The 19,319-nt window shown below is 32.9% G+C and overlaps 1 protein-coding gene and 1 long non-coding RNA gene across 19 annotated transcripts in view; both read right to left on the minus strand.

Annotated features, from left to right (window-relative positions):
* Nucleotides 1–19,319, minus strand: part of LOC102676760 (protein unc-13 homolog B) — a 352,205-nt gene that overhangs the window by 28,959 nt on the left and 303,927 nt on the right. For 15 of the 18 annotated variants that reach the window (XM_031514136.1, XM_031514142.1, XM_006608811.2 and 12 more), the window contains 3 exons: nt 17,658–17,877; nt 12,100–12,220; nt 4,483–4,589 (listed from right to left, as the gene is read on the minus strand). In XM_031514136.1, coding sequence (XP_031369996.1) covers nt 4,483–4,589; nt 12,100–12,220; nt 17,658–17,877 — 448 coding nt within the window. The remainder of the gene's footprint in view (nt 1–4,482; nt 4,590–12,099; nt 12,221–17,657; nt 17,878–19,319) is intronic. The other 3 variants (XM_031514167.1, XM_031514131.1, XM_031514149.1) reach the window with 2 other exon arrangements.
* On the minus strand, nt 641–3,543 carry LOC116186563. Its single transcript, XR_004151583.1, has 2 exons — nt 1,808–3,543; nt 641–1,769 (listed from the first exon to the last, which is right to left on the minus strand). It is a non-coding gene; the product is annotated as an uncharacterized LOC116186563 (long non-coding RNA).

Here is a 19,319-nt window from a genome sequence, read left to right on the forward strand (position 1 = left end):
ATTTCCAACTTCGTCCATCAATTCAAGCATCAAACGTCAGACATGTGCAGAGAGAATAATATCGAACAACGAAATTTCGATTGTTGCGCGTGCAACAAATCCGGGATCACAGATTACTTCGGTGGTTGTTGCGGATCGTTTCCGATAAACGTCCGTATACCATAGAGGATACTGGTTAGGCGTTGGCTCACGTTGTCGGATATACAGTATAACGGGCTTAGCTTTGACAATGGCGCCGGTGCACAGTCGAGCCACAACAAGTTGCCGTGTGACCTTAATGGACTTTCGATTGAATTCCTCCGGAGCAGAGGGAGACGGACATCTCCCGTGATGGACCACCGCATCGCACACATGCGCGTACGTGTATAAGAAGAGACGCGTTTCGATTCAGGACAAGATAAATGTCCGGTTATAATGATGATTAAGCATGGAAAAAAAGATTATTTCGATCCTTCCTTCCGATCTGTTTTTGTTTCTAACGATGAATCGTGATTGATAATTGTTTCCAAACAATTCGAGAGTTTGACCGTTGATCGGTGAAGAACGAGTGGGAGAAATCGGGCAATTTTCGTGAGTGAACAATTTTTCGAAAATATTCTTCTGGAAAGCGTAATTGTTTATAAGAAAATATTTTTCTGCATATTGGTAATCGGGTAAAAAATTGGCCAATTTCTGACTTTGTCTTAGCTATCTACGTGTTCTCTATGATAGATGGAATTTAATGATTGGGAGACTCGTCTGATATGAATCTTCATTGTTGAATTTGCGAAAATTCGTTAAGATAATCTAGCAAATACATTCAAGAATATTATACAATTATAATTAGCATAATAATAGGATTTACACGAGCTTATTGGAAATGATGACTATACATAGGATGCTTATAACGAGTCCTAATATATCTTTAATTACAACGATCCAGAGTAATTGAACTTTCCAAATGAATAAAATTAATAATTCATCTTTACCTTGAATCTTTGGCCACGATGTAATAAAATTTCCATGATAAAATAACTCGATATTGAATACAAAATGTTACGTAAATGTTGTACAGCAATTCTATTAAGTAGTAATCGTAATTCTATTAAAATCAGGAAAAATTTAAACCGCTCTAATTCCGAAGATAATAATTTTCGATTAAAGAACGAAAGACTATTAGAAACGTCGAAGTTTGCTCTTTAAAACGCTTCTTCTTTTATCCCGATACAACTTTCGGTTCCCGAGATATCCTCGTGTAAAGAAAAGATAAATTTCAATTTATCTTCACTCTATCAAACTCTATTAAAATTAGACAAAATTTGAATCGCTATAACTCCGAAGATAATGAATTTTAAACAACGAGTGAAGGATCGTTAGAAACGCGGAATCTTGTCCTTTGAAACGCTTTTTGAATTATTTCGATACGACTTCCGGTTCTCGAGATATCGTCGTGCAAAGAAAAAGGTAATTTTTAATAGTTTACCATCTCCGTCTTTGTTGCTTATTCGGCTTTCTCGCTCGGCACCTCGTCTCACTGACCTATCCCAAAGTCTAGACAAAGCGACACACGTGATTCTTGGAAGAATGTAAACACTTCCAGGAAAAGATATAGGTCACTGGGTCGCGGACCCATTCATGATCTCTGCGCTACGACTTTGAATCGTCATATCTTGACAATCGATCGAGATATTGAGACGAAACAAAAAAGGATTTTAATTGCATGGTTTCCTCTATTTCCCGACCGGGTTTCGATGATAAAATTTTTCTTTTTTATACGAAAAATCACAAATCTCCTCTTGTCGCGTTCTTACGAACGCATACGTTTTACAATAATATTAAATCTATAGATATCATTCGAATATTTTGAATGCTTGTTTTTAGCAAAATTCTTATCCGTGCGATGTTCAACAAATTCAAATTACGATCTCGTATCGCTGGCACGTAGCGAGGGCATGCAAATCGACTTACGAATTACCATTTCTCCATATCGAAATCCATATACGAATAACTTCCGTCCCTTCGATCCTGAATCACAACATTTGCATTCTTTCAATGAGAGGGTTGGGATAATCCAAAGAAGGAAGACACAAGAGGAGCGTGAGAAGGGATTGCTCTCGAGAAGAACCAAGAACTTTTCTTGGCCAACTCGATAAACTCCACGGAATCGCTCCTTCCCCTCTCCCTCCTCCTCCTCTGCGATTTTCTCGCCTCGAGAATCTGAATCCTCGACAGCCAAATCTTGGACCAAAATTCTTCTCGACCAAATAATTCTGCGAACTTGTCGATTCCCATTGTCGGTCTTTTTCTCCATCTCAAATTGTCGAGAACAGGGGGAGCCATTTCCGTGGAATGATAAAATGGAAGAAAGGAACTGAAGAGACAATAACATCGAAAGTAACGTTTAGGCGAACAGATCGAGATTGATGGATTACGATGTCGTCGTGTCCAGAGACAGAGATGTAAATCATGGAGACGATGCGTGTGACAATGAAAATTTATGCAAGAACAACTCTATGTGTGTATATGTATATATGAACAGGGATGTTGAACAGGATTCATAGATTACACGTGCTTTCTGAGTGGGGATGATGTGTGAAAAGTATATATGCACCCGTTCGTCACATCATTTTCCACGATGTGAAACATTTTCTGACATAGCACGCGTGTATATTTGGTAGAAGTATATACATAAAGAAAGAGAGAGAGATGATTCGAGACACGGTCAAGAGACTCGTAAAGAGATTCCCTCGAGGGTTTACACTGTTGGGTTTACAAGAGTACTTAATAGAAAGTTCATTTAAGAAGATTATGCGAATGTTAACTGTTTAACAGTGTGTTACAGGCCATTGAGATTTAAAGATGTTTTCTTTATACTTTCTGTTTTCAATTTACAATAATTATTAGGGGGTATTCTTAAGGTTGTTTGTCTTTCGTTATATTTTTTTAAAAGCTAAAAGAGTTCATTTTTAGATTACGAAGTTCTACAACTTCTTTCTGTTTTTTTTTTTTTTACTTATTTCTAGTAATTCTATAATCTCAATGTGATAAAAATAGAAGAAAATCAGTATCTCATTTTTGCTTTATAAGATTTATAAGATCATGTTTAACGATAAGATTTAAAAAATTGGAAACTGGCGAAAATATTAATGTAACGATTTTGTTATATTTCTTCTACCAAGTATATTTTTTCTTCAATATATCTCGAAATTGAATCGATCATGTGTAGATCAATCATTGAAAGTGTTTCGTACTAAATTCTACCCGTGATCATTTCTACAAGCTATTCTCTTCGATCAACACAACTCTACTTTCGTCGAATAACATTTACAAAACGTTCCTTAAGAGTTCGCTCTTAAAAAACCAAACCATTTCGACTAAATTCACGCAAGTGCAACACAGTTTGCCACGAGTATATTCGACGAAAATTGTCACATCGACAAGTGCAGTCTACGTGTACGCACGGTATTTCGTGTATTTTTGCCATGATCGGTGTCACGGGGGACAAACGGAACGGAATTTTCTTCCTCCGATTTCAGAGCTGGATAAAAGCGAGAGAAGAAAAAGTAAATAAAGTAATAGTGACAGAAGAGAGAAGCGGAGCAATAGCCGAAGAAAAGAAACGAAAAGTAAATAAGGAAAGGAAATATATATTTGACACGTTCATTGTTATTAAATTACTTCATACCAAATATACTTTGCACATCACAAAGATTGGTAGAGATTGATAAAAATTAAAAAAATTCTCTCCCGATATTTTAAGTTTTTTGAAAACTTTCTACTCGACATTTAATTATTATATACGTTTCATCTATATTCATCGACCGAGTTCGTGCGCAATGAACGTGTTGAAGTGGAAGCTCGTAGGGAGAAGAAAACCAGCTCCGCGTTAACCGTGGCACCGTTTTGCGAACATAGAAAAATGCGAGGAACGGATGCATTCCGACAAATTTGCACAGCCAAATCACACAATATATATATGTATTATATATATCATAGAATAGAATAATATAGACATGACAGTTAGTACAACACAGCAGCAGCCTGCAGAGCGTAAGAGACCGAGATGATGAAACGAAAAATCGAACGATCATAGATTAAAAACAGAAAAAAATATAATGGAATATATGAGTATGAATAAGAAACACACACAAATCTATATGGCGTGAAACGATAAAACACAATGGTGCTCGAGAAATGGCGGGCAACATAGATGGTTGAATGATTGGGTTAAAAAGTGAGGTTATGTCGCGCGCATGACAATTTCACAAATGACAAATGTTGATATATGTAGGAGGAAATAATAATAGTAAGAGTAATAATAATAATAATAGTAAGAGTACATCGAGGCACACACAGGTGAGATAACACGCACAATTATATGTATCATGATAAGAAGAGAAATGTATTAATGTAATCGAGCGCTGCACGTTTCATCGTTTCGTTGAACGGAGAGGGGGTGCATAACCGGTCATGGCCGGCGGGCACAACGAGCTGGCCACAAACCTGTAATGGCGATCTTCGCGGACCACTTGCTGGTACCGTCTAGAACCGACTGCTTCACCGCCGTCATGTGACCCGTATGTGCTTCCTCGTCGACCCCGAAGACTGACCTAAACTCCGACGAGACTTTCTTTCACATGAGCTGTGCCAATGGCCTAGATCTCGTCCTACCTGTGCTCCACTCTTTTCTCATTGCATTTTCCCCCGTTCTCTTTCTCCCTCTTTCGCGCGAGACACTCGTTTCTTTAACCCTCTACCCCTTTTTTCCCCCCTCTCTGTCTTTCTCTCTCTCTCTTTGTCTTTTTTTTTGCCCGTGTTTTCTTCAAGCGGTTTTCATCAAGCGTCACGTGTAACGAGCAATTGCATCGCAGAATAGTCCATCGTGTTAAAGGTAAATGGGCTAATTTCTTTCCTCGCTTAGTTCCTCTCTCTTTCTCTCTCTCTTTCTCTTTTGAAACGGATCTTTTTGTTAAATTTTATTTCAAGCTTTTTTGTTTTTTTTTTTTTTGATGGACCATGGACCAGAATTTATTTCATTCTCTGTAACTAAAAATTCTTTTATTTCCAATTTCTATTGTTTTTTTTTTGTTTTGTTATATATTTGTTAAATATCAATGCAACGTTACATGTGACGCTTTCCACAATGTTTCCCGACCAGATTCTTTTCTTACGTGTATGATTCATTCGAAAGTGATCGAATAATATTGGCAACGTTTCCAAAATTTATAAATCATTGCCGATCCACGTGCATCCAACTTTACGAACGAATATTTTTCGTGGAATGGAAAAATATTTCGGTGAGCACACATCCACTTGTAATCAACGCGTATATGCCATCGATCAATCCGTTAACGAGGTCGTTGGTTGTTCCATGGCACCGTAACTAAACTGTCCTCCATCTATTTTCGACCTTTCGAGAATCATACTGGTGGAGCTATATTGTTTTCCTTGGTTAAAATATTTTATCTACCACTTTTTCATCATTTCTTTTTTTATTAACATAAATTATTTAGATCTCTACAAAGCATTTTTAATTTTATTTCGAAATAATAATATATTTTAACGAATAAAGTGAAATTAGATAGTAGATTTTAATAAGAAGAGAGGGGTAGCATAGTCGCAGAGCCATACTGCTTTTTCATAAGTTAAAATATTCTATAATATTGAAATATTTGCAGAATCTAAAGTTTTATCTTTCTTCTTATTTATCCGATTCTATGAAACAGATAAAACTAATCTTGCTCAAAAAATAAAATATACTTTGAAAAATTTTTTACCGAATAAAGCCAAAGTATTACTATTTATTATTTCCTCTTGTCTTTTATTTCAAAACAAATAACGATCAATATTTTTAAGAATCTACCAGGAAAAATTCAATTCAATTAATTTTAAATCGCATAAATGTTACTATTTAATTAAGATGAAGGGAATAGAATTTTAAATATTTCGGAATATTTCAAAAAAAAAAAAAAATAAAATAATAAAAGAACACTTTAACTAAGGAGGACAATAGACTCATCACATAGACTCCATAGTCGGGACACAGGACAAACGGCTAAAATTTTTTTTTTTTTTTTTTTCTTTTCCTCCCCCCATTCAGAGAAGACGAGACCCGGCCTTGTGCATGATACCGAGGTTTTCGGTTCGTTTCACACTTTCATCCTCGCATCTTTTTACCCTGGCTCACAATCGCCATTGCTTTGCCACCCTTTTTAACGTTAAGGACACATTCAAAGAGATCGGTATCTTACTGTACCGGTACTGGATGTCACTGCTGGATACGGCCGCCTTCGATTCCGTTTTCTACACTTTGTATAACGTTTTCGCGATATTGTTCACGAAGTGTCGTCATTGAATGGAATCGTGTAAAATGGAGGAAAATTTGGCGGTGAAAGTATAATGCATGAAATTTAATCGTTAGAGCGTGTATGTGTATGTACGTGTTTAATTGGAATTTTTTGATTCTGAGCTTGTATTTATTTGAAATCGTGTTTTACTCATAAGATTAAATTTACGTGATATCAATATATGAAAATATATGTCTAATACGATATGATTGAAAAAATCATTCATGAAAGAAAAAAAATTCTTTTATCGCCATTAATCGTAACTTCGTAATGTATGTTGAAGGATTCTTTTAAACATTTTTCATTAATATTATTGATTGGAAAAGAGTTTTTTTTTACTATATAATATTTTTGACAGATTTTTACATCACTGAAGTGTAATTTTAAAAAAAATATAGACAAGCTTCGTCTATTAGTTTAAATAAATATTCCTTTGAACAACCGTAACTTTGAATTATAAAAAAATATTTTCATATATTTTTTATGTATATATATATATAAAAAAAAACAAATTTTAAAACTTTTGATAAAAATATCATTTATCCTATTTCATTTATTCATTTTCATTTCGCATTTTTCAGAGATCAAAACGAGGAATAAAAATATTAATAGAAAATCTGACGTTTTACTTATTTCCACTTATTTCCCCGATCGAGGCAGCTGTTTCATTAATTAACAACCGATGGAAAAGTGCAAACGTCTGGAAAAGAAAACAACTATCGTCGGCCGAGTCACGAATGAATTATCGATCGATGGACCCGATCGATCGGCCGTCGACGGAGAAAGCTGCATTAATTAACCCCCTATCCTCATTAATTTATACACCCCCGATCGCTTATCAGCTTTTATCGAGGTTTTAGATCTCGTTTCGGAATTTCGAATATTTTAACCTGGCGTGTTGAAAGAACGTAAAGAGATGATGATGCTCGAGTAAATAATAATCGAACTAGAGTAAAATCGGTGGTAATCTCATGAAAATGAAGTTTGCCCTGTCGAAAGAAGAGAAGGTAAAAAATATATCTTCCGTCGAATCAAAGATTAAAGATTAAAGATTCCGTTTAAAAAGAATTGGATGGTTGATTAATTCTCTATTTCTAACGGGATCTCTTCGTTTTATTCTTGCAAATTTTCCTTACAACAATCCAAAGATAAAAAAAAGTGTAGATTCGATTTTATCGGTTTAATTATTTCCTTCTAATTTGATTTATAAAATAATTTTTTCATTTCAAATATGTTTTAAATAGGAACACGAAGAGAATTTTCCATATTGGAATGAATGAAACGAGTCAAAAGTAAATACGGATTAAATAACAACAAATATTCAAGCTAATTAAATATTGAATTATAACATCCGTTCACGATCGTAATTTCAATAATTTCATTAAAGTACGAACAATCCGTTCATCGATCTCACTCAAAATATAACATAAAACGTAACAATAGTGATATCAGTAAGAGAATAAACATATATACATATATAAAAAAATATATTTTTCTAGTTCCAAAAAAAAAAAAAAACTAATCTAATCAAAACGAATCTAACACAATTATCGGATCGTTAATCGTTTAAAATATCGGATCGCGCGCTCGTATCACGCATCCGATATAATGGATACTGATCGATTAACTAATTCATCCTGGTATTGTCTCATTACGGGATCCCGACTAATGAGCTGCGGATCATCGATAATAGCTCTTTGGAAGGCAGCTGCATCGCTGATTAATTTCCCAATGTGTGAAGGCGTGATCAGGAAAGCCATCCTGGCGGCCGATTATCACGCGTGCCGTGGAGAATTATCGCCACGATCAATCGTGTCGAATTGTTTGCGTTTGTCTACTGAAAGTTTACAGGGGGATGGGAGGGAAGTGGACGCGAGTTTTAGCCCACTTTCTACACTTTGGAACGGCGGTAACGACAATTTTGCACCCGGAAATTGCAATTTCGACCGACCGTTGATCACTTAATAACTGATAATGAGTCCCGATCGATGGTCGATGGTCGATAGTTTCACACACGTAAGATTCGTAGAATTGTGATTGGATGGGTCATGGAAGTACATTGTGAGATAGATTTCAGAATATTATTACGTAAGGCAGTTGTTAAATTTTCATTTATTTCGATTTGATTTCTAGTATCTTGGAAATATAATTAAAATGTAATATAACAATCCTGATTACGGTGTTCTGTGATTCTTCCGTGAATATTTTCGAAGAATTTAACGAAATTTATTATTCTGATTCTCGCTATTTATCAAGAATTTTTAATTTATATTATATCCAACTTAATGTATCTCGACAAATATTTTAAAAATATCGAGGGAACGATTTTTATCACCGTTATCAAAATAAATATATTATCCCTATTTTTCTTTCGAATAAATTTTCTGCAAATGTCGTATCGGTTTTGACGTCGATATATCAGTCACGAAGAATAACGTAAATGGCGCAGACTGACAATTGTAAAGATACTATATATATAATATATGATTGATAGTGATTATCTTTAAAATTGACAAGGATTATTTTCACGATGAATTCTTCGTGATTATAAAAACAAATGCGTAAGAAAGAATTGTATAAGAGAAGATAAAGAATCTGATTCTTCAAAATGGCCGACCTCACCACTCTATATGTACATATTTCTCACGAGATTCTCGACATTTTTCGATAAAGCGAAGCTATGCATTTTGCACGGATGAAACGTAACATTCCATTGTCGTTTCACATACGTGTCACAAGTTTTCTTCCAGAAGATGAATATAAATGTATTGCGGAGGAACTAATCTGTATTCGTAAAACAAACCTTCGCGACACCGAGGGGGCGAAACGAAGATGGAACAACTTTTCATCCGTGATTAAAATATTGCGTGAAATATTTTTACAATTTTGAATATCCTGACGACATTGTGAATCCTCGATATCGATAAATCAAGATTTTGTATATTTTAAATCTAAATCTGTACGGAATAAAGTCGTTAATTCTACTCGCGATATTCTCCAGGAACGTAATAAAGAAAATCGTGGACGGATTAAGTTAAAATCTCCGGTTTAATACACTTTTGACAGGAAAATCAATGTTAACCATAGAGGTTTGTGAAAATTTTGTTATATTGAAAAAAAATTTGGACAAGTGGATTAAAAGAAGAGGAAAATTTATGGGAATATCGTTGATGAAGAAAGAATGATCGAAAAGAATTATTGCGAATTAATTTTTAGGAGAAAAGATATATTTTGAGAGAAAATCAAGCATCTTGATACTGTTGATTTTCTTCGATACGAATTTTTTTCTTTTTTAAAAAAAATACTACGATGATATGAATGATATTAAAACACTTATGAATAATGCAACAGTTATGAATATTACTTAGAAGCCTTCTTTGATTTTTCCAAGTATATTGTTATACATTTTAATGTTCCCTGATGAACGAGACTTAACGAGTTTCGCAACTCGTTGACCGCAAATGCTTTCTCAACTTCATCGATTAAGGAAAACTAGTTCCTCGTACCAACGCTTGAATCATTATGCCCGAGCTTCATAATTCAACATATGTTATTGTTTACTTTACCAAGTTTCGTTATAGATAATAGAGATATCGTGTTGTTGAGAATACAGAACTAGCAAAGTAATTTTCCAAAATATTTACATCATATAAGAATCACGTATATGTGAATATTTATCGTTTGGACAAAGTTATAAACCTTTCGATTGATTGTGAAAACGTGATATTTATATATTCGAGATATATTTTATCGTATTTTATCAACAAATAATAAAAGCTTTACAACTACACGTGTTTAATTCTGATTCTTCCATCATCTCTGTTCACATCTTTGAACAGAGAATAGACACAGAAGATCTTTCATTCGAGAACATCCATCTATTTATCTGGTCTCAAACAGACGTTGTCACTCTGTAATTCCATGTCAATATCGGGTTGAATATAAATTATGATCTCGGTAATGGAGTGTTAAGTCGCTTGCTTGAATCATTTCCAATGAGCTTCTTATCACGAAAAATGAATAACGAAGTGATAATTTCTTAGAACCGTCTTTTTATAATTTTTTGTTGAATATACATCTCAATATATAATATAACACAAATTGAATAGATTTCTTTTTATTATTAAAGAAGTTAATCTAATCAATGAATCAACTGATATGAATTTCAATTCTATTATTATATCTTTCGTTTCAATTTTCAATTTTTTAAAAATCATTTATAGTTAAGAAACTCACGAATAATCTATCTCTTTGTTCACAATACAAATTCAATTGTTTATTAGATACCTATTCTAATTCTTGCTAATGCCAATATCCAATTTTTCAAAACTTATTTATAAATAAAATCTGTAATTAAAGAATGTATCTATCTTTCCACATCCAAAACGTCCTCAATTCCAACGTCTATTCCAACTTCTAATAATCAACTATAATCATCATCAGCAAACAACCCCAAATCTCTATTTTTCCATTCACAAAATTTCATCCCACTCCAACCAATCTGTACTTTTACTCAACCCATCATTTCCCCCTCCTTTTCATCTCCAACTCGTCGAAAGAACTAAGTTCTCCAATTGTTTCACCCGACAACTCAACAAGCATGGCCGAGTTCCTGCAAGCATAATTCTTCCCCGTTTCTTAACCGTGACGAGGGACAAAAGCGTATTAGTTACAGTTCTTCATTTCGAAAAACTGCGGAGAGAGAAAAATCGTGGAATATTTTTAATTCCACTCTTCTTTCGTGGACGAGACGTTTCCACAAAAAAGAAAAAAAAAAAAAAAATAACGTCGCCTGTCGCGTAAACCAGTCAGCAAAACGGTCTAAGGTTCGCTTTCGTGGCTCTTTCGTATTGTACGACTAACCTAAATTCACCTGTTTCACTGTCGCTGCACATTCTGAATACCCGTCTATTTGCCCGCAAATTTGCTACGTTCCACGATAACTGGACTCCTCCCTCTCCCCCCATGTAAATGCGGAGGGAGGGGAAAAAAAAAAGAAAAAAAAAATAAAGTTTCGAAGCTCGAGACGCGTTTTTTGAAAACTTCGCGCCACCATTTTACTCGCGGATTGCAATTTGCGCGAATTTAGGTTCGTGGAAGTGGAATAATAGACAGGTTTAACCGTGAGCGAGATTGTTTTCCTCAGTTTTCGATTTTTGTATCGGGATTTGATGTAACAAGTTGCTAAATTTTGGAAAAGGGGGAATTTTTCGTTGAATTGTGTTTGGAATTGCGTCCAAGTGTTTTTAAATCCTTTTTTGAATTTTTGAAAACGAGATCCATTTATAAGTTCCTCGATTTGAATTTTCGGAAAAATTTGTCATTCAAGCCTTGAATTTTAATCATTAAATTTCCTTCCTTCGTAATTTTATGATCGATCCCCAAACTATATTCAGGGAAATTTGAAATTTAATTTGCAAAAGTGATCGCTTTTCGATATTCTGGCTAAATATTCAAAAAGATAATCAGGATTCGAAGACGGTTATGAAGCAGTGACCACAAATTCAACACATCATTTATAACAGTAAAATTGAGAATTGTTAATTGAAATTCCATTTCGTGTTTCGGCAAAAGCAATGGCGATGATCCAGCCATTGGATCGATCGACTATTTCTCTCTCCTGATCACTCGTTCGTTGCCATCGATCGACACTTTGTATGCTTTTTTTTTTCTTTTTTTTTTTTTTTTTTTTTCCGTCGAATCAACTATGCTGCGACAAAATGAAAAAAAAGGAGAAGAAGAGGGAAAGATATATATGCCAAGAAGAACTCACCGGATCAGCTCGAAGATCTCGGGCTTTTCTCGCTCCCTCTGCTTCATTCTCTCCTTCATCGCCGTGATGATGCTGTTCGCCTTATCCTCGGCACCGTGCTTCGAGCTTTTCTCAGCCGCCCCTGAAAAATGAAAAAGTCATGGGTGAGCATTTCTATAAAACGGTCTCTAATATTGCACGCCTCTCGATTTTTAAGGAGGAAATTCTCAGAAACTTATGTTTATATCTCATTTCGAAGTAAATTGAAACAGAATAGACGAGGTGTGCGGTTGAAAATTGTGCATGGACAAGATTGCTTCGTTTTTTTTGGAAATTTATTTCTGAATAAATAAGAAGAGTTTTCCCCTTCTCTTTGTGTATTTGTTATTATGATAATAGACGATTTGTGATTGCGAATAAAAAAGTCATTTTATTTTATATCATAATTTAAAAATGTTTGTCATCTTAAATTTCAAGTTTTATTATTATTAAACGTGGAAGTTTATGAATTTAATTTTCTTGAAAATGAAGCTTTAAATGAAAGTAAAAAAAAAAAAATTTATTCCATATTTTTTTCTTACTTTTTCATAAAAATGTTATCTTGTCACTGTGTATATCGAACAACTGTTTTCATTGATTTAATATTTCATGAAAGTTTTTCTCAAACGTAATTTAGTTAAGTGATTTATAAACAAAAGTCCATGAATTACATAATTATTTTTAATCTAGTTGATCTAGACAGATATATTCTCTTGTTGCATAACTGTACTAACGGAATACATTAACGTAATCTGATTTAATCAGTTGGTGTAGGTCAGTAACTAATTCAGCGAGAACACGTTGTTGCGTTTGGATTAAAGTGGTATTAAAAATAATTCATCCTGTGCTATATTAAATTTCAAACTGTATGGTAAATAAAAATACGTAAGATTGTAATATTTTTTTGTGTGAAATCTTTTTAAACGAAACAATATATTTTCATTGCAGATAAATCCGTAACCTGTACTTCATTCGACAAATTTAAAAATATAGGTTAATTCTCTCCGAATATTCGAAGTTAAATTTATGCCACAATAAAATTGAAATCTAAAATTGCACGTAATTTAAACTATAATTATCACTGTGTATAAATAAATTTTATTATATCGTATTTAAGAGTCTCTGCATATTTTATTTATAATCTTAGATACTGATCAGACAATAATTTTGAAATAAAGTCTTGCAAAAAGATCTTATCATCCGTGAATAAATGATTTATTTGCGAAAAAATACATTCACGATTTGTTCGAAAATTTTTTCAATTGCAATTGATCCTGCAATTAATAATCTTTTTTAAGTTCAATTAATTTTCTAAGAGTATCCTCGTACAATATATTCGCAAACGTGGCTATACTTATTAAAGAAACAACAATTATCATCGAAAATATACATTTAATCCCAATCTTTTAAATCTACTATTATTTTCCAATAACATAAAATCGTAACTTTTCTCGATTTAACTTTTATCTTCGCGATCTTTCTTTCATTATTTCGCTTCACAAGGTTTCCGAGCACGCACTCTTGAAAAACCTTCCACGAGATGCACACGTGTCGAAACGCAACAGTCGCGTGTTTCGTCGGCCGGAAGACTCGAGGAGCGTTAATTTTCCGGTGAAGAAGCTCGTTTTATCCATCTGCCCTCACCCAGACCGGAAATTATGCGTGTTGATCGTTCAGACAGAGGAGCGAAAAATCGATTTCTCCCGAAAAATAAACGGTGGCAGCCACGAAAATGGACAACACCTTCGGGAATTTGTGATGTTTCACGATAAATCGTTCGGGAGGGGGATGAAAAAAAAAAAGTCTGAATATTTCATCGATAATATTGGTTCCTACGAATAGAAAATCGATGGTCCCGAATTTGTTGCGTCGCGATGTTGGAAAAATTCCATTTGTTGGAAAAATGTTTTGAAAATTTCGAAATTGCTGGATACGAATGATGAAGTTAATGAAAAAAAAAGTAATGTTTTTTTTGATTGGTTTTTGTTTTAATTATTAAAATTAGGAGTACAAGTGATAGATCATTTCAAGATATCATTTTACAGAGTAATATTGCGATTAAAATCTTGATATCTGATAATCTTGAAATCTTGATATTATAAAAAAAATATTCACTGATATTGAAAAAAGTGAAGATGATTTAGATTTGCAATCGATTCGAAACTGATTAATTTTTTATTTTATTCTCGAATTATTGGAAACGTCTAAAAAATCATGTATTTGCATATTTTAATTCTAGTGATTTATAAAAATATATAAAATCTATATATTCGTGTAGGAAATAATTATGATTCTATTAATGAACATTATATTTTAATTATATATTTTTTATCACTTTTAAATCATTTTTCATATGAAAAATTATTCCAAGCAAGAATTATATGAAAGAAAACGTAGAATATAAAAATTAATTTTATGCTTTTTAATTGAGATTCTTTCTTTAATAGATGAGAAAGAAAATAAATTATTAATAATATATCATTACATATATTTACTTTTAATCTTTTGTCTTTAATGTACTTTTATTACTAGTATTATTAACAAAATTTCAATTTAGAATTTACATTCCACATCGATCAATATGACATTATTAATTACATTATTAATAATCAAATATCATTATTGTAATAAATTATTTCAATATATTGGTCAGCAAAGGATTAAACAGAACTTAGAATTTCATCCTGTTTTTGAATATTATTCTCATTATTCTATATAGAAGATATATTTATAACTCTTGTTTATGAACGATAATTCATTATTCTCTATAGATTTATATTAAACTTATTTCTGGTTAATTGTTGAGATACTCGACAAATAATTATACAAGACTAATTTAATCTCTGTCGAATATTAGTAATTTTCTAGTACGTTCGAATAATTAAAAGCTAAATTCACTTGATAATAAGTTGACAAGAGAACACGTAGGATTCTATTGCAAAATCATTATCAATTTCCATGTAGCCGAATTTTCCACGTGCGTTTGACAGACTTGTAAAGCTCCAATCCTGTATATGAATAATTTACATGAAATTTTAATTAAAATATTTAATTTTCATGCACGATCTCGCGATCTGATTAATAGTTTACCTCATGGTGAATTTAAATATTGATGTGCAATTAATTGCCAGTTATTTTAACAATAACAGGAGCAAATATACACGAGATAATAGACAAGTAGTGATCAATGAAATGGAAAAATAATTTGATCGACAAATTTCCTGTTTTTCCAAGGTTCTCTTCGTTAAAACTTTAATTAATGTCAAATATTTTATCGATTAGTTTATCCTTTTTTTTGTTTCTCTTATTTATACAATTATTCTTTCAACTGATTATTTTTAATCTTGTTAAATTCATTTTTAAATAAAAATTTTACAGAGTTTCATCACTTTTATAATCCCCACTTTATCTATCGTATCATTATAGAAAAAGAAAATGATATAAATGAAAAAAATAATAATTCTTCACTATTGTACATTTAATAGAATCTAAAATAAAAAAAAATTGGATATAAAAAGATTATATTCTTATCTCTTTTCTGTAACAAACAAGATTTCTTCATTTGTTAATTAATAAGATTTTAAATTAATCAAAGTAACATAAAGTACAAAAAAAAAACAAAGAATATTATAGATGAAGAGAATATCTCATTTCTATCTATTTTTTAATTAATCAACCTGTTTATAGATTCTATCAAACTACTAAAATTATTAATCAAATTAATATTATATATACATATGTATTTTTTTTATTTTACTTTATCCGATCTGCCCATCTCCAATTAAACCTATCATAAAAATTTTCTCATTTTTTTTTTACATAAACAAGATATTTTGAAATATGAACAAATTGTTAGCAGTAAATACATATTCCCCTCACCATAAACGATTTTATTGCTCCAAAATGAACACTCAAAGCCATCATTATTCTCATTCACATCCACGAAATCAACATCGCGGATTCCCGAATTTTCGCATGAATTCCATTTACCCTTCCCCCCTTCACAATTTCTACGTCTTTGTCTAGTTCTATGCGCCTCCACGTCGATGGAAATCTTGCAATCAACTCGATCGTGGAAAATTCGAGGCAAATCTCTCGAGAAAATTTTCTCCCTTATTTATCGTCACACCTAGAAAATTTCGAAAATTTCAATTCGGTTGCGAAGTTGAGAATAAAGTCACCAGCATCGAATTTTCTTTATCAAATATATTTTTTTCAACTATTGTAAATAAAGTTATAATAAAGTTTCAAAGTGATCGTTGATTAAAATAGAATATTATTATAATTCATTCTTTGTTTTTTTCGTTTCTATCATTCTGAATGATTCTGTAACGAGAAGAATTCTCCAATTTTTTTAAGAAATTAAAATACATTCGTTATTTGAAATTAATTTTAATCTCGAAATTTTAATCGATTAATTTTAATGCCCAATTCTACGTTACTATCGCCAGAGATCAATTGAAAGCTCTCCTCGTGATTCCTTCCGTTTTTCGACTCACCTCTCGTTAATTGCATCAACTGTTCTCGCTTCTGGTAATTAAGTTCGCAATGGAGGCGGAGGAGCACGGTGTAATTTTACCACCGCCTCCTCCAACGTAGCCGAGTTTAATGTCGCGACAGTTTTGTTTCGTGTGCAGATTCCAATTTATTTTATCGTTACTAGTTTAATTGGAGTTAATGGCGTTTTGTGTTACAACTCGGACAGACTCGTTTTATCCATCGGAGTGAAAATGATGAAACTGGACACGGAAATTTTTTTTTTATTAAATTTGGAGAATTGATTTAATTATAAAGCATCGTGTTTCTTTTTTGTCAGAGTTTTTTGCTGATTGCAGGATAAATAATAGTAAATGTTTTCGTAGAAGTAAGGATAAGTTATATACAAGAGGGATGAAAAAGTCAGTCGATTCGAAAATTCGAAAATAATCTCGATAAAATTAAGTAATTCTTTTCTTTGAATGGAAAATCAAATTGTTATCGAGAAATGTTTTGTTATAAATTTATCTATATTATCATTATAACCAATTTCACCGAATTCTCTCTCCTAAAGATAATATTCCATTTCAATTTACTCTAATTGCTTGCAAATACAATTAATAGAATTGCACGTAGTTTAACTAATCCGTCTAAATCACGGATTCATGGATAATCTTCAATCTGTGTTACATTAAGTACCCGACTAATCCATTATCGTTGAAATTTATTATACAATATATCACAAAGTAAAACGTTTGTTTAAAGATATTTCAACGTGTTATAAAATATATAAACCACACGCCATATTTATTAAAAAAGATCGATTAGAACTTTATAATATCCTTGCATTCATTTCCAACATTAACCGTATAAAACGTATTTAAATTATATTATTATATAAAAATTTCAACGTATCATGCATCACACTTGGTAACACAAATCTTCCATTTTTTTCCATTTAAATTACTATAAAAACGTGTGTCAAAATCCAATAAATATGGAATATCGTTCATGAATGATGAATTAAAAAATAAATAAATATATGTATAAAATAAATTACTCACTTTGCAAGCAATCCGCGTTCAGCAGGTCCTTGCACTTTTCGTGACACTTGACACCGCACTCCGTACACCGCACCCCTTGTCGGGCGATACCCCAAAGAAGGCCCTCGCACTCGTAGCAGTAAGTAGGCGACGTGGCAGTCCATGTGACGAATTTGTGGGGGGTGGTCGAGGAGATCGGGTAGATCATCGCCTGCAGCGTTTTCTTGTACACGTGCATCTTCTGCGGGGTGCAGTATCGTTGCACAGACAAGTTAGTATAAACGCAACGAAGTGAATTGAATCGGGGGAAGGTGGGATACTCTTCATTTGCAAGGATCATTCTAACGATCAACTCCGCGCTTCGCTGCTCGTTCGAAATTCGATGGTTCTTTTTTTCTGGGAGTGGTGATGAGAATTTTTTTAGATGTACTCTTTTGGTAGATTTCAGGTTATTATTCAACCATCAGAAATTCTTCTAAGAATAAATAATAAAATACTTCAGTGATTCAATCTTAAGTATTCTTTTTTTTTTAATATTATATTTAAAGTTAAGGAGTAGAGTATTGTAAAAGATATTTTATAACAATCTAAAATTCAAACTGGATCTTTCTTCTTTTTTATTTGTTCAAGTTCTATTATATAAAAACTGCTAAGTACAATATTATTAATAAATCGTTCCTCTACAAAAAAAAAAATAAAAACTTTCGTTCCGTCTGAAGAAATTATTTTTTTCAAAAATCAAAATTCTCGATTCCATCGATTTTCGTTGGAGCAGAGGATGCGTCGAAGATGTCGGCATTCGCGCCAATTAACGAAGAGAGTGCGACCAGACACGGATCGAAACGGGTTCTCAAAAACTACCCCAACGTTCTTTCTTCTTCCACTATGTATCAAACTCGATACAATCCTTTTGCAATATTTCCAAAATTCAACAACAAACAAACAAACAAAAAAAAAAACTACTTCATCCATTTTTATCCTATATAGTTTTCGAAACCGTGTCCACAACACTCTCTTCCACTACCTCACAATCATCCCTATTATTCCTATTCGTTCCTCCTATCGTGAACTCACCTTTCCGTGTGAAACTCTTGCTTCGTTCTCATGCAAGATCAAAGGTACAAATATATATATATACTCACTCACTATATATATATACATATATATGTATACATATACTGTATGCGTGTGTATGTTTACAGTCAAATCGGTGTCATTCATTCGAAACGTCACGCTAGCTCTCGTATATAATTACGCGGACAATCATAACGTGCCAGAGGGGAATTGGTGTGCCTGGCGAGACCTAATTACATACGCAATCCTGTGTACACGGATTAAACAAAAGGGGGGGGGGTAGGATGGAATTTCCACGGGGTTGTTGCTGTTGTTGTACGGTTGGTTTGGTTTTTGGAATGTTCATCACAAATCAAATTTATATTCAAGAATGTTCGGAGATTCTCAAGAGGATTCTCTACTACTCGCTCGAAATGTACGATGCGTTGTTCATGCATCTTGTCCTTTCGAATTTCTCACATTCTAACTTAAAAAAGGTGGAGAAAGGAAAGGGTGGCGCAAGACGTATCGAAGGGGGCTTTATTTTTTCTTCTTTTTTTTTTACATGTTTCTCAACGCGTGTGCGTCTGCGCTCGCGTCGATCGCATTTGCGCTGCCTGTGATCACGAT

This window comes from Apis dorsata, unplaced genomic scaffold, assembly GCF_000469605.1.
Source record: "Apis dorsata unplaced genomic scaffold, Apis dorsata 1.3 scaffold_44, whole genome shotgun sequence".
NCBI lineage: Eukaryota > Metazoa > Arthropoda > Insecta > Hymenoptera > Apidae > Apis > Apis dorsata.